This window comes from Stigmatopora argus, chromosome 7, assembly GCF_051989625.1.
Source record: "Stigmatopora argus isolate UIUO_Sarg chromosome 7, RoL_Sarg_1.0, whole genome shotgun sequence".
Taxonomy (NCBI): domain Eukaryota; kingdom Metazoa; phylum Chordata; class Actinopteri; order Syngnathiformes; family Syngnathidae; genus Stigmatopora; species Stigmatopora argus.
This window is the reverse complement of record NC_135393.1, coordinates 19,019,843-19,032,821: the sequence shown is the minus strand read 5'-3', so window position 1 is coordinate 19,032,821 and position 12,979 is coordinate 19,019,843. Positions and strand designations below refer to the sequence as shown.

General features: G+C 52.8%; 1 protein-coding gene across 1 annotated transcript in view; it reads right to left on the bottom strand.

The window, feature by feature from the left end:
• Nucleotides 1–12,979, bottom strand: part of fat1a (FAT atypical cadherin 1a) — a 57,252-nt gene that overhangs the window by 13,208 nt on the left and 31,065 nt on the right. Inside the window, exons 10-20 of the mRNA XM_077605607.1 lie at nucleotides 12,717–12,927; nucleotides 7,568–11,632; nucleotides 6,195–6,391; nucleotides 5,917–6,070; nucleotides 4,870–5,103; nucleotides 3,845–4,231; nucleotides 2,793–3,007; nucleotides 2,298–2,435; nucleotides 2,078–2,221; nucleotides 1,778–1,975; nucleotides 303–875 (exon numbers count right to left, since the gene is read on the bottom strand). Of these exons, the coding sequence (XP_077461733.1) occupies nucleotides 303–875; nucleotides 1,778–1,975; nucleotides 2,078–2,221; nucleotides 2,298–2,435; nucleotides 2,793–3,007; nucleotides 3,845–4,231; nucleotides 4,870–5,103; nucleotides 5,917–6,070; nucleotides 6,195–6,391; nucleotides 7,568–11,632; nucleotides 12,717–12,927 (6,516 nt within the window). The remainder of the gene's footprint in view (nucleotides 1–302; nucleotides 876–1,777; nucleotides 1,976–2,077; nucleotides 2,222–2,297; nucleotides 2,436–2,792; nucleotides 3,008–3,844; nucleotides 4,232–4,869; nucleotides 5,104–5,916; nucleotides 6,071–6,194; nucleotides 6,392–7,567; nucleotides 11,633–12,716; nucleotides 12,928–12,979) is intronic.

The following is a 12,979-nucleotide window of genomic DNA, read 5'->3' as shown; positions in this document are numbered from 1 at the left end:
AACATAATTGAAATTGATTAAATAAAATTTTACAAATGAACAAAATGACCATTTCATTTGAATTATGAAGAGCAATTTTAGGAAATTCATTAGCAAATGTATTGGGGAAAAAATGAATTCAATTATATTTGATGAAGTTGAATAATAATTTTTAAAAAGTAATAAATACGAATAATATAAATGCAAAAAATATCGCATGAAAATTCCAAAGTTCAATAAAAGCCATTCTGAGAATACTGAATGAGAAAAAAAAAGAAAAATGGCATTTAAAAATTCCATTTTTTTTTAAAATTTGGACTGACCTCGTGAGGGCTACCGGCTCTCTCGATGGCCAACAGGACGTCCAGGTCGGCGGCGCGCTCGGACGACGGCTGCAAGCTGAGTAGCTGCACGTCGTTCCTGCGCAGGCCGGCCACGTTCCTCAGCGCCCTCTGGAAGTCGCGCCAGTGGTCGCCCACGAACTCCTCGGGCGCCACGCCGGCCAGCCGCACGGCCAGCGAGTTGTCCAGCGCCCGGCGGGCCGCCCGCCGCACGTGCACGTTGACGGGGGCCGTGGCCCAGAAGCGCCCGTCCGTCACCGTCACGTTGAGCGCGTAGTGGCCGGCGTCCAGCGGACGCAGGGCGATCACCTTCCCGTCCGAGGGCGACACGGCGAAGGCCGGCGGCGAGGGCGGGGCCAGCCCGTAGCGCAGAGTGTCGTACACGTCCTGGTCGGTGGCGTGGATCTTGCCCAGCACGCCGCCGCCGTACTCCTCGCCCGCCGTCGACACCAGGATGTCCAGCGGGAGGACGGCCGGCGGGTACACGCTCTCCTCGATCACGCGCACGCCGATGAAGGCGCCCGAGTGCAGCGGCGGCTCGCCGCTGTCCGAAACCTGTCGGCGAGAAATGAGCGGACGCTTAAAATTGGTCGTCAAGAAGAAAAAGCGGAGAGATACGTTTAGAAATGTAGTAAAAGGATGCCAGAAATTAGCGTTAAGCTAAGTTTAGCGGATTCGGGTCAGAAGAATCACCCTAAAAAAATAAATAAATAACATGAACTTAACTTAATTGAATTTGTTAACTCTTCTAAATTAGTAGTCCTGTTTTTTTAATCTAGAATTTCTTATACTAAAAACATTATTTAAGTTGTTGATTACTATTCAAATAACAGTTTTTTTTACTTAAATTAATCCTCAAATCATTTTATTTCTACTTTTTTCTTGCTTTGCCCATCACAAAATAATAAACTAATAACATTTTAAATTTGTATTCGTGTTTTTAAAAGAATGTAAAAAAATCAATACACCTAAAAGAAATAAATATGTCATATTTATACTTACAATTGAGCGGCCTAAAAATAAGCAATGTTGAGCCTCTAAATGGTTCATAAACTATCAAATATTTGTCAAATAATAGATTAATGGCGAAAAAAAAACTGAATATGACTGACTAATGTTTTTTTTTAATCCAATGTTAATAGTCTTGGCAAAAAATGAACATAATCGTTTGCACATTATTGCATTCTATATTATCTTCTCTTTATCCAGCAGAGGGCACTGTTGGCATCCCAACCAAAAAGTGCCTCCCCCATGAAATTTCCACCCGCAGATGGTCAAACAGCCCCGTTGGAAGAAAAAAAATGGCTGAGTCAACCACATCAACCTTTCATTTTCACCTTAACGCACGCCATTGTGCCCCCTAAAACAATACGACGTTTTTTAAAGTAGGATTCTCCCCGATAAACACATCCTTTAGGACCAATATTCCCGAAGGCGGAGTTTCGAGGGACGCTAACCTGAACTCGGAGCAGGTAGTGTTCTCGCTCTTTCTTGCTCAGCGGCGCCGCCAGCAGCAGCGTGCCGCTGGCGTCGATGCGGAAGGCGGAGCCCGCGTTGCCGTCGGCGAGGGAAAAGGCGAAGGGCGGCCCGTTGTGGGAGGCGTCCCGGTCGGACACTTGCAGTTGGAGGACGCTGGTGCCCGGGGCTTGGTTCTCCTGCGGGTCGTTAAAACAACCTTAAAACGGACTCGCGCGGGGGTGTCGGACTCCAGTTCGGATCATTCGACTATTTTGGGCCGAAAAAGTCAATTCGCTTACCTGCACGATGATGCTATAGTTGGCCTGCGAGAAGAGCGGCGGGTTGTCGTTGACGTCGGAGATGTCCACGTTGACCACGGCGCTGGCGGACAGCGGCGGCGTGCCGTTGTCTACGGCCAGCAGCGTTAGCGTGTAGCCGGATGTCTGGGAGAGAGAACGTTGTTTTGGTTTTGGGGTCTTTTTGGCGTAGGTCGCCTCATCCAAGGAATAGGGAACCCACCTGCTCGCGGTCCAGCTGTCGAGCCACTTTGAGATGACCGTGCAGGGGGTCCACCACGAAGGGGGTCCCGCCGTTGCCGTCCGCGATGGCGTAGCGTACGCGGCTGTACGACGGGCTGTCCGCGTCCTCCGCCGTCACCTGTAGATTTTTTTTCATATTATGCATTCCAATTACTGTTATTATTATAATTATTATTCCTTTACTAGTTAAAAACTAATGTTTTCAGTTGGATTTATTTTCTTTATATCCCCAAATGTCATCCTAATTATATGTAGAACCACAAATAATAATACTAATATAATACCTTCAAAAGGTTAATAAAACTACAAACCAAACTACCAAAATCCTTTTTTGCAAACATTAGCTTTTCTTCCATTTTGTAGCGCCTAACGTCAATGACACGCCAATAATTTTTTTCCCCGCATGTTTGGCGCCGAGGCCCCGGCCACGCCCCCGGCCACGCCCCCGGTCACGCCCCCGGTCACGCCTCCTCACCGTCAAGACGGTCCTCCCCGGCTCGGCGTCCTCGCCCACCACGGCGGCGTAGACGCGCTGTCCGAAGACGGGCTCGTTATCGTTGACGTCGGTGACGTTGACGCTGACGGTGGCCGTGTCGGCGAGGGGCGGCGACCCCCCGTCCGTGGCCTCCACCGTCAGGTAGTACTCGGGGGACGTCTCGTAGTCCAGCGCCCCGATCACAAAGATGTCGCCTGAGGGGAAATTGACAAAATGAAAAGGTTGAACATTGGAATTTTGGGACGGCCATTTGAACTTTTCAGTTAACGCAACGGTTGGTTCGCGGACCGCTTTAACGTCGACTTGATTTCACGTGGGCCGGACGGACCATTTTAGATATAATATTTAGATTTTTTTAAATAAATGGATTAAAAGAACTGGATCAAAAGCCCTGAATATTCAAATTTTTTATAGATCTAAAATAATGGTATTTTAGCTTTTTTATATATATTTTTAGGTTTTACAAAATGATTTTTGAACTAAAAACACAGAAATTAAAAAGATTAAAAATGACAATTATTGATTTAAAAGGGGGAAAATTAGGAAATTTAATATACATCTATACTCTTCATTTTAATTTGATCCTAAAACAAAAAGTCGGCACTCATCATCTACTTACTCGGGCCGCACAAAATGATGCGGCGGGCCACATTTGGCCCCCGGACCGCCACTTTGACACATGTGAGTTAACGATTCTTTTGGAAAACACAACATAAATAAGTTTAGCATTTTGCACATTGTCAAAACCTTCCATTATTTTGAAAGTGCTCATTCACTTCCTTTTCAACCAAATTTCACAGTTTCAAGCAGTGTTAGCGTTAGCTAAAACCAAAACGTGACTAATAGTTGATTTGCTGTTTCTTTGCAAATGTTTAAAAAAAGGAAACGATTTAAAAGCATTAGATAATATTGAGCTTAATTTTTGTACGCGTGTTTCAAAATCCATATTTTGACGTACGTACGCTCTGTCCGCTCTTCCCTAAGCTAACGCTCAGTTAGCATCACTAAGTTAGCCGCTCGGTCTCACTCACCTGTGGCGGCGTCCACGGCAAAGGCCCCGTGCTCGTTCCCGCCGACGATGGCGTATCGGATCTCGCCGTCGGCGTCCGGGTCCCGGCTGGCCGCCCGCACGCGCAGCACGTGCCCGCCGGCGAAGGCGTCCTCGGGCACGGCGGCGGCGTACTCGCGCCGCTCGAAGACGGGCGGGTTGTCGTTGATGTCCAGCACGGAGATCAGCACCCGGCAGGTGGCCCGGAGGCGGGGCTCCCCGCGGTCGGCGGCGCGAGCCTCCAGCTCGTACAGGGCCTTGGCCTGGCGGTCCAACGGCCTCGCCAAGCTGAGCACGCCGCTGTTCTCGTCGATGGCGAACCAGCCGTCGGACGAGTCCGACAGCGAGTACGACACTTCGCCGTTCGGCCCTGTAACGACAGAGGTGGCTTCAGGGGTGCCGTGGAACATCATTTATCTGTCAAATCCCACAAAAGGAGGAGGCGACCCACCGTATTTCCCGGACTATAAGTCACACTCGATTTTTAAAAAAATAATATACCGTATTTTCACGACTATAAGGGACACTTAAAAGTCTTACATTTTCTCCAAAATAGACAGGGCGCCTTATAATCCAGTGTGCTTTATATATGGAAAAAACATTAAAATGTGTCATTCATTGAGGGTGCGCCTTATAATGCAGTGCGTCTTATAGTCGTGAAAATACAGTATATATATTTTTTTAAATAGGGGTGACCTTACTTTGCGGTTTTTCGTATATGGCGGCCATGTCTGGTCTACATTAACCACTATAATCGAGGGATTACTGTACTTCATTTTCTAGCTATTTGTGCGTTGTCCAACCCGCTTGCGTGGGTTTTCTCCGGGTACTACAATTTCCTCCCACATCCCAAAAACATGCAACGTAGGCTCGTTGGTTAAAAGCTGTGATTGATTGTCTTTTGTCTTGGGTCCTGCGATTGGCTGGCCCCAGCTTGTGCCCAATGTGATGAACTAGAAGAGGCTCTAGCACCCCCCGCAACCTATCGCAAAGAAATGAAGGTCTTACCGGTGTCGCCATCGTCAGCTTGCAGCTTGGCCACAAAGGTCCCCGTTTGGGTGTTCTCGAAGACGGTGAAGGCGTACGGGTCGGCGGAGAACACGGGGGCATTGTCGTTGACGTCGCGCACCGTCACGTGCACGTCGGCCTCGCAGAAGCGACCGCCGCCGTCCACCGCTCGCACTCTAAAGCGATGCTCCTCGTGCTCTTCGCGGTCCAGCGGTTTCAAGGTCTTAAGCTCGCCTGCAAAATGGACAAAATCAACAAGAACTTTACCATCAATCAAAACAGAAGTAATGCTATTAAAAAATATTTCCCTGTAGAACATATGTGTCAAAGTGGCGGCCCGGGGGCCAAATCTGGCCCGCCGCATCATTTTGTGCGGCCCGGGAAAGTCACTCATGAGTGCCCACTTTCTGTTTTAGGATCAAATTAAGATGAAGAGTATATATGTACATTCAATTTCCTGTTTTTACCCCTTTTAAATCAATAATTGTCATTTTTAAATCCATTTTTTCTGTGTTTTTAGTTCAAAAATCATTTTGCAAATCTAAAAATGTATTTTAAAAAAAGCTAAAATAAACATTGTTTTAGATCTGTAAAAAACAGAATATTCAGGACTTTTGATCCAGTTCTTTTAATCCATTTATTAAAAAAATCTAAATATTATATCTAAAATAGTCTGATGTATATCAAATTTCCTGATTTTCCCCCTTTTAAATCAATCATTGTCTTTTTTTATTCCTTTTTTAATGTGTTTTTAGTTCAAAAATCATTTTGTAAAATCTAAAAATCTATAAAAAAAAGCTAAAATAAACATTGTTTTAGATCTATAAAAAACTGAATATTCAGGGTTTTTAATCCAGTTCTTTTAATCCATTTAACAAAAACAAACAAAAAAATCGAAATATTCTATCTAAAATGGTCCAGCCCACGTGAAATCGAGTTTACGTTAAAGCGGCCCGCCAACCAACCCGAGTCTGACACCCTTGCTGTAGAAAGTCTGTCCCAAGATGGCGGTCAGTAGCGGACACGCTTATTTGCCCCGTGACTTACCGGTCTCGGGGTCAATGAGGAAAAGTTCCGATCCGGCACCGTGAAGCTCGTAGGAGATTTGCGCGTTGGAGCGGATGTCGGCGTCGGTGGCCGACACTTGCAAGACGAGGCGATTGGCCGGCGAGTTCTCGGGAACGCTTTCGCTGTACAAAGACTGAAAACAAAAGGCGTCTTTTTCAAAAATCACTTTTTCTTTTCTTTGCTAATTACCACAACGAGCCACAAAATGAAACGAGCACATGGCGTCAACGAAACCAAGCTAACGAGGACTTTGTTACCTTTTGGCAAACGGGGCTGTTGTCGTTGGCATCCAGAACTTTGACCTCCACCACGGCTTTGGCGGTGAACGTGCCGTCGCTGGCCGTGACGTTGAGCAGGTAATAGTCGGTGGTCTCGCGGTCCAGGGGCTTCCGGACCAACACTTTCCATTCGTTCTGCACGTGCTCCACGGCGAACTGGCCCAGCGGGTCGCCACCTGTCCCGCCCCAAAAAGAATGCCAAAAAGTAGGTGAGCACTTGCAGAGTAGCGTTCATTTAACAGTGGACGGAATTCAAAGTTTAATTAATCAAAACAAATGATGCTAAAGTCTATAAATGAAAGCAATTAAAAAAATACAAAAGGATGAAATGCAAAAAAGGGCTAATTTTAAGTCATAGTTGCTGCTACTTTTAATTTGACAGTGTTTAAAAAACAATGACTAAAAATATACTAAATTTTCTTTGGTTAGATCACAGGTGTCAAAGTGGCGGCCCGGGGGCCAAATCTGGCCCGCCGCATCCTTTTGTGTGGCCCGGGAAAGTCAATCATGAGTGGCAACTTTCTGTTTTAGGATCAAATTAAAATAAAGAGTATAGATGTATATTACATTTCCTGATGTTGCCCCTTTTAAATCAATAATTGTCCTTTTTTAATCCATTTTTTTCTGTTTTTAGTTCAAAAATCATTTTGTAAAATCTAAAAATATGTAAAAAAAAAAAAAGAAGCTAAAATAGTCATTGTTTTAGATCTATAAAAAACAGAATATTCAGGGATTTTAATCCAGTTCTTTTAATCCATTTATAATTTAAAAAAATCTAAATATTATATCTAAAATGGTCCGGCCCACGTGAAATCAAGTTGACGTTAAAGCGGCCCGTGAACCAACCCGAGTCTGACACCCTTGGGTTAGATCATATATTTCAAATACAATATGAAGTCATAAAAGCATAAGTTAGGAGAAAAATTATCAACAGTTTGGATATAAAAAAACAGCAAAGATAAATGAAGACGCGCGAATCGAGGGATTACTGTATTTACTTCTTTGCGCTTTTGTTTTGATTATAACTTTTATTTTTCCTAGTCGAGAATCAAAAGTGGCTTCTGTTTACAAGTTTCAGTTTCACATTTTTAGGAACTAAAAACAACAAAAAATCCATAATTAGCAGGGAAAAAAATGTGAATTCTTGATAAATGAAGACGCGCTAATCGAGGGATTACTGTATTTACTTTTTGCTCTTTTGTTTTGAAGATAATATTTACTGTTTCTTTAAATAGGAAGGAATGGAAAAAAACATTGTTATTTTTTCTCTTTAAATGAAAATATTTCTATTGGCCATTTAAACATTTTTAAAAATGAAAAGTTTTCGTTTGAAAGATTGCCGCCAAACTCACCCGTAATGAAGTAGCTGACTTGTCGGTTGATCTCCTCCGAGTCGAGGTCGCTGGTGGCCAGGATGGCGATGACGCCGCTGGGCGGGGGGTCGTCCTCGCTGACCGTGCCCTTGTAGACCTCGGCCGTGAAGCGCGGCGGGTTGTCGTTGACGTCGGCCACCGTCACCTCCACCCGCGTGGCGCCCGTCCGCCGCAGCTTGTCGCCCCGGTCGGCGGCCAGGACCGCCACGCTGTAGTGGGCGCGCTTCTCGCGGTCCAGTTCCTTCAGCGTGCTCAACCAGCCGCTCTCGCCGTCCACGGCGAAGATCTCGCCCACCTCCGGCGCGTTGCGCTCGCCGTCCAGGCTGTAGCGCACGTGGCCGTCGGCGCCCGAGTCCGGGTCGGAGGCCCGGACGCGGATCACCCGCGTCCCGGCCGGGAGGTTCTCGGCCGCCGTGGCCCGGTAGGGGTCCGACTCGAAGACCGGGTCGTTGTCGTTCAGGTCTTTGACTTGGACGTTGACGTCCACGGACGCCGCCACCTGGCGGCCCTCGTGCGTGCCCTGCGCCCGCAGGGTCAGCTGGTACCACTTGGTGGTCTCGTGGTCCAGGGTCTTCTGGAGCCTCAGGACGCCCGTGTCCGGCTCCACGGCGAAAACCCGGTCCCGGTTGCTCTCCGGGGTGTTCCCGTCCACCAGGGCGTAGGTCAGGGGGAGTCGGCTCTCGGCCCGGATGGCGGCGATCTCCGCGCCCACGGGGAGGTCTTCCGCCAGGGCGTAGCGGAAGTGGGGCTCGCCGAACCTGGGCACGGGGGTCTCGGGCGCCACCACGGAGACGTACGCCCGGACCAGGGAATGTCTGGGCGGGGTCCCGGTGTCCTGACCCCGCACGGCGAAGACGTAGACCTGGCCCTCCAGTCCGACCAGGCTCTCTTTGGTGGAGAGCACGCCGGTCGTGGGGTGGATTTCGAAGTTCTCCGCCACGTTCTCCGCCTCGGCTTCCAGGGAGTAGACCACGTCGGCGTTGCTGCCCTCGTCGGCGTCGGAGGCGGCCACCTTGACCACCCAGGTGCCCCGGGGGGCGTCCGAGGCCACGGCCGCCTTGTACTCGGCCGCCCGGAACTGCGGCGCGTTGTCGTTGACGTCGGTGAGGACCACGTTGACCGTGCAGAAGCCCACCTTGCCGCCGCCGTCCCGGGCCTCCAGGAAGACGGGGATGACCTTGTCGGCGCCGCCGTCGCGGTCCAGGATCTCCGAGGTGGAGACCTGGCCCCTCTGGTCCACCGAGAACTTATCCTTGGCCGCGTCGTTGACGATGCGGTAGTCCAATTTGCCGTAAAGGCCCTCGTCGTCGTCCGTCGCCCGGGCTTCGGCGACCGACGTTCCCACGGGGGAGTTTTCCACCAGCTCCACCACGTACTCGGTCTGAGAAAAGGCGGGGGCGTGGAAGTTGGCGCCGGTCACGGCGACCTCCACCGCGGCCGAGCTCTGGTAGACGCCGTCCGACACCGACACGTTGAGGCGGTAGGCGGGTCGCATCTGGAGGCGGCGGTGGTTGGACAAGACCAGCGCCCCCGTCCGCTTGTCCACGGCGAAGCTCTGGTCTTCGTTCCCGGAGACGATGGCGAACTCCAGCTTGTCCGAGTCGGAATCGTCGGCGTCCGACGCCTGGACTCGGGTGACAAAGTGCCCTCGCGGCGCCAGCTCGCTAACGCTGGCCTCGTAGACCGGCTGGACGAAGGCGGGGGCGTTGTCGTTCAGATCCGTCACGTCCACCGTCACCGTCACTTGGCCGGTCAGGGCGGGGACCCCGCCGTCCACGGCGCGGACCCTCAGTCGGTGGCTCCGGGTTTCCTCGCGATCCAACGACCGGGCCGTCGAGACCAGGCCCGTGTCGCGGTCGACGGCAAAGCCGGCCTGACCCGCCCCTTCCTCTTCCACCAATTGGTAGAAGACTTCCCCGTTGCGCCCGGCGTCCAAGTCCGCGGCCTCCACCTTGAGGACGGGGGTCCCTACGGCGGACGCCTCCGAGACCTCGGCGCGGTACGCCTCGGCGGGGAACCGCGGCGGGTTGTCGTTGACGTCTCCCAGGATGACGTCGGCGAAAACGTCCGAGCGCGCCCCCGTCAGGGCGTCGGTGGCCCGGATGACCAATCGGTACGCCGGGTGGGTCTCGAAGTCCAGGGGCCGGGCCACGTGAAGGACCCCCGTGTCAAAGTCCACGGAGAAGCGGCGTAGGGGGTCTCCCTCGGCGAGGGTGTACACCACGCGGGGGCCCTCCGAGTCGCCGGCCTGAACGTGGAGGACCGGCGTGCCGACCGCGACGTCCTCGGGGATCTCCGCCTCGTAGAAGGTTTTCTGGAAAACGGGGACGGCGCGATCCGTGGCGGTGATCCGGACTTCCGCCTCGGCGGAGAGCGCGGGACGCCCGCCGTCCGTCGCCACCACCACCAGCAGGAAAACGGCGTCGGGGGATTCCGCCTGGAACAGCTTTTTGACGGTGATTTCTCCAGACGGGTCGATGTCAAAGTGCTCGTGGGGTTCCTTCAGATGGTAAGCGATTTGGGCGTTGGGACCGCGGTCCTGGTCCGCCGCCACCACCCGGCGGACCACCCGGCCCTCCTCGGCGTCCATCCGGACCAGGGCGTGGTAGGGGAGGTTCAAAAAGACGGGCGGGTTGTCGTTGACGTCCTCCACCGTCACTGTCAGGACGACGTGGGCGGGTTCGACGGACGGGTCCTCCTTGGTGGCCTCCACCACCAGGTGGAAGGAGTCTCGGCGCTCGCGGTCGAAGGCCACCCCCGTGGTGGAGACCGCCCCCGACGTGCGTCCGATTTCGAAATGCTCGTCGGGGTTGAGGATTCGGTAGAAAAGGGGCTCGTTGAGGCGGGTTCCCGCCGCCGCGATGACTTCCACCGTGGTCTTCTCCGTCAAGTTCTCCAAGACGGAGGCCCGGTAGGACTCCCGGGTGAACTGGGCCAGTCCGTGGTCTTTGTTCTCTCTCAGCTGGACGTTGACGGCGGCGACGGCGGCGAACCTGCCGTCGGAAACCCGCACTTTCAGTTCGTACCTGCTCCTCAACTGGGTCACGTTCCGGACGGAGACCACGCCCGTGTCGGCGCCGATCTGGAACTTGTCTCCGATGTTCCCCTCGGCGATGGAATAAAGGAGGCGGGCCCCCGAGTCCCGGTCCGAGGCGTCCACCTCGGCCACGCGCACGCCGACGTACGTGGGCAGCGCCACGACGGCCTCGTAGACGTCGCGGGCGAAAACCGGCGGGCAGTCGTTGACGTCCACCACCTCCACCGTCACGTTGGCCTCGGTCTCGGCGAAGAGGCGTGGCCGGCCCAGGTCGTGGACCCGCACGGCGAAGCGGTAGACGCTCCGGCGCTCGTGATCCAGGGCGCCGGCGACCCGCACGGCGCCGGTGGCCGGGTCCACGGCGAAGTAGTCCAGGGCGAAGGGCTGGACGATCTCGTAGGCCAGCATGGCGTTGCGCTCGCTGTCGGCGTCGGAGGCGCGGACCACCAGCGGCGTCTTTTCCGGGGTGAGGACCACGCTGCCCACCGGCGCCGCCTCGTCCACCAGCCCGCGGAATTCCCGTCGCCGGAAGACGGGGGCGTTGTCGTTCTCGTCCCTGACGTGGACGGTCAGGCTGGCGTTGCCCGAGAGCCCCGCCATGTTGGTCCCTTCCACCACCAGCTGGTAGCGGGGGGTGGTCTCGTAATCCAGCTCCTTCCGGGTCACCACCACGCCCGAGTTGGGGTTGACGTCGAAGGCGCCGTCCTCGTTCCCGCTCTTGATTTGGTAGAAAACGGAGGAGCGCCCCACGGCCGCCAGCGAGGACACGAAGGTGCCCGGGGGCGCCGACTCGCCCACCTCGGCGGAGAAGTCCCTCTCCGGGAACTTGGGGGCGGCGTTGTCCGAGACCGTCACCTCCACGCGGACGGCGGCCGAGGCGGAGAGCGGGCGGGCGCCGCCGTCCGTGGCCTTGACGGCCAGTTCGAAGACGCCGCCGCGGCTCAGTTCTTTGGCCACCGTGACCGTGCCCAGGACGGGATCCACGGCGAACGAGTTGGCCACGTTTCCTGCCGCAGACAAAGAAAAGGTGGGCGGGATTTAGCACGGGTGTCCAAACTAGTGCACAAAAGGCGGCAGGATTTTTATAAATAATGTGTAAAATAATTGGAATTTGAAGAAAAAAAATGGATTAGTGGTTAGGGTGTCGGCCTCGCGCTGGGGGTTCTGGGTTCAAATCCAGGTAAGTCTACCCGGCTGGAGTTTGCATGTTCTTCCCGGGGCCTGCGTGGGTTTTCTCCGGGTACTCTGGTTTCCTCCCACACTCTAAATTGCCCCTAGCTACGAGCGATTGGTTATTTGTCTCATTGTGCCCTGTGATTGGCTGGCCCCACCTTGTGCCCCAAGTCAGCTGGGATAGGCTCCAGCACCCCCCGCGACCCTAGTGAGGATGAAGGGGTTCAGAAAATTAAAAAAAATGTTTACTCGGTCTCCAGGCTTCCTGTTTAAAAATAGTGACCAAGTCAGCTGGGATAGGCTCCAGCACCCCCTGCGACCCTAGTGAGGATAAAGCGGTTCAGAAAATGAAAAAAAAAAGGTTTACTCGGTCTCCAGGCTTCCTGTTTAAAAATAGTGAGCTGAATTTGGGTCAAAAATGAAGAAAAATGAGGTCAAAAGTGTCCTTTTGGACGTATTGGGGTCAAAGGTCGGAGAACCATGGCTCGGAATTGGGAATGCTTCTTTTCGTCTCGCGTTTCTAGACCTTTTCGTGTTAGGTTCTCATCACCGAAAATCGCCTTTTTTGTACATTCCTAAAAAAAATGCCAGGCTTTTAAATGGGTTGCATATTCCAGCCAATCAAATGCCAATCTCGGTCACAGAAGGGATGGAAAGATGTAGGTCGTCCTGGGCTCTAATCCGGCAAAAGTCACGTGGTTTCAAACAACGGTTAAGACGAATTCCGCGGGCGGGCCGACGGAACAATCCAGTGGGCGGGCTGACTCATGACTTGGTGAGCACTACAATGAACGCTTTCATTTTTTTTGTCTCGACTTTGGGCGGACGAAAGGTCGCAGAGTCGGCGCATCGCTCGGCCTCGTTCCCAAGCGGTTCCCCTTAGCATTTTGTTTCCACGGCGACGGACGGCAAAGGCACCTGACTCGATGCTGTAGACGATCTGGGCGTTGCGTCCCGTGTCTTTGTCCAAGGCCAGCACTTGCAGCACGGCCGAGCCCACGGCGGCCGTCTCGTAGACGCGGGCCGAGTAGGGCGTGCCCACGAAAGACGGCGCGTTGTCGTTGGCGTCCTCCACGTTGACCACCACCCGCACTAGGTTACGTTTCACCGGGATGTCCTGGTCGCGGACCTGAGGTGGACAAATTGGTCAAGAAATTGTGTTCCAATTGTTTACTAAGTCT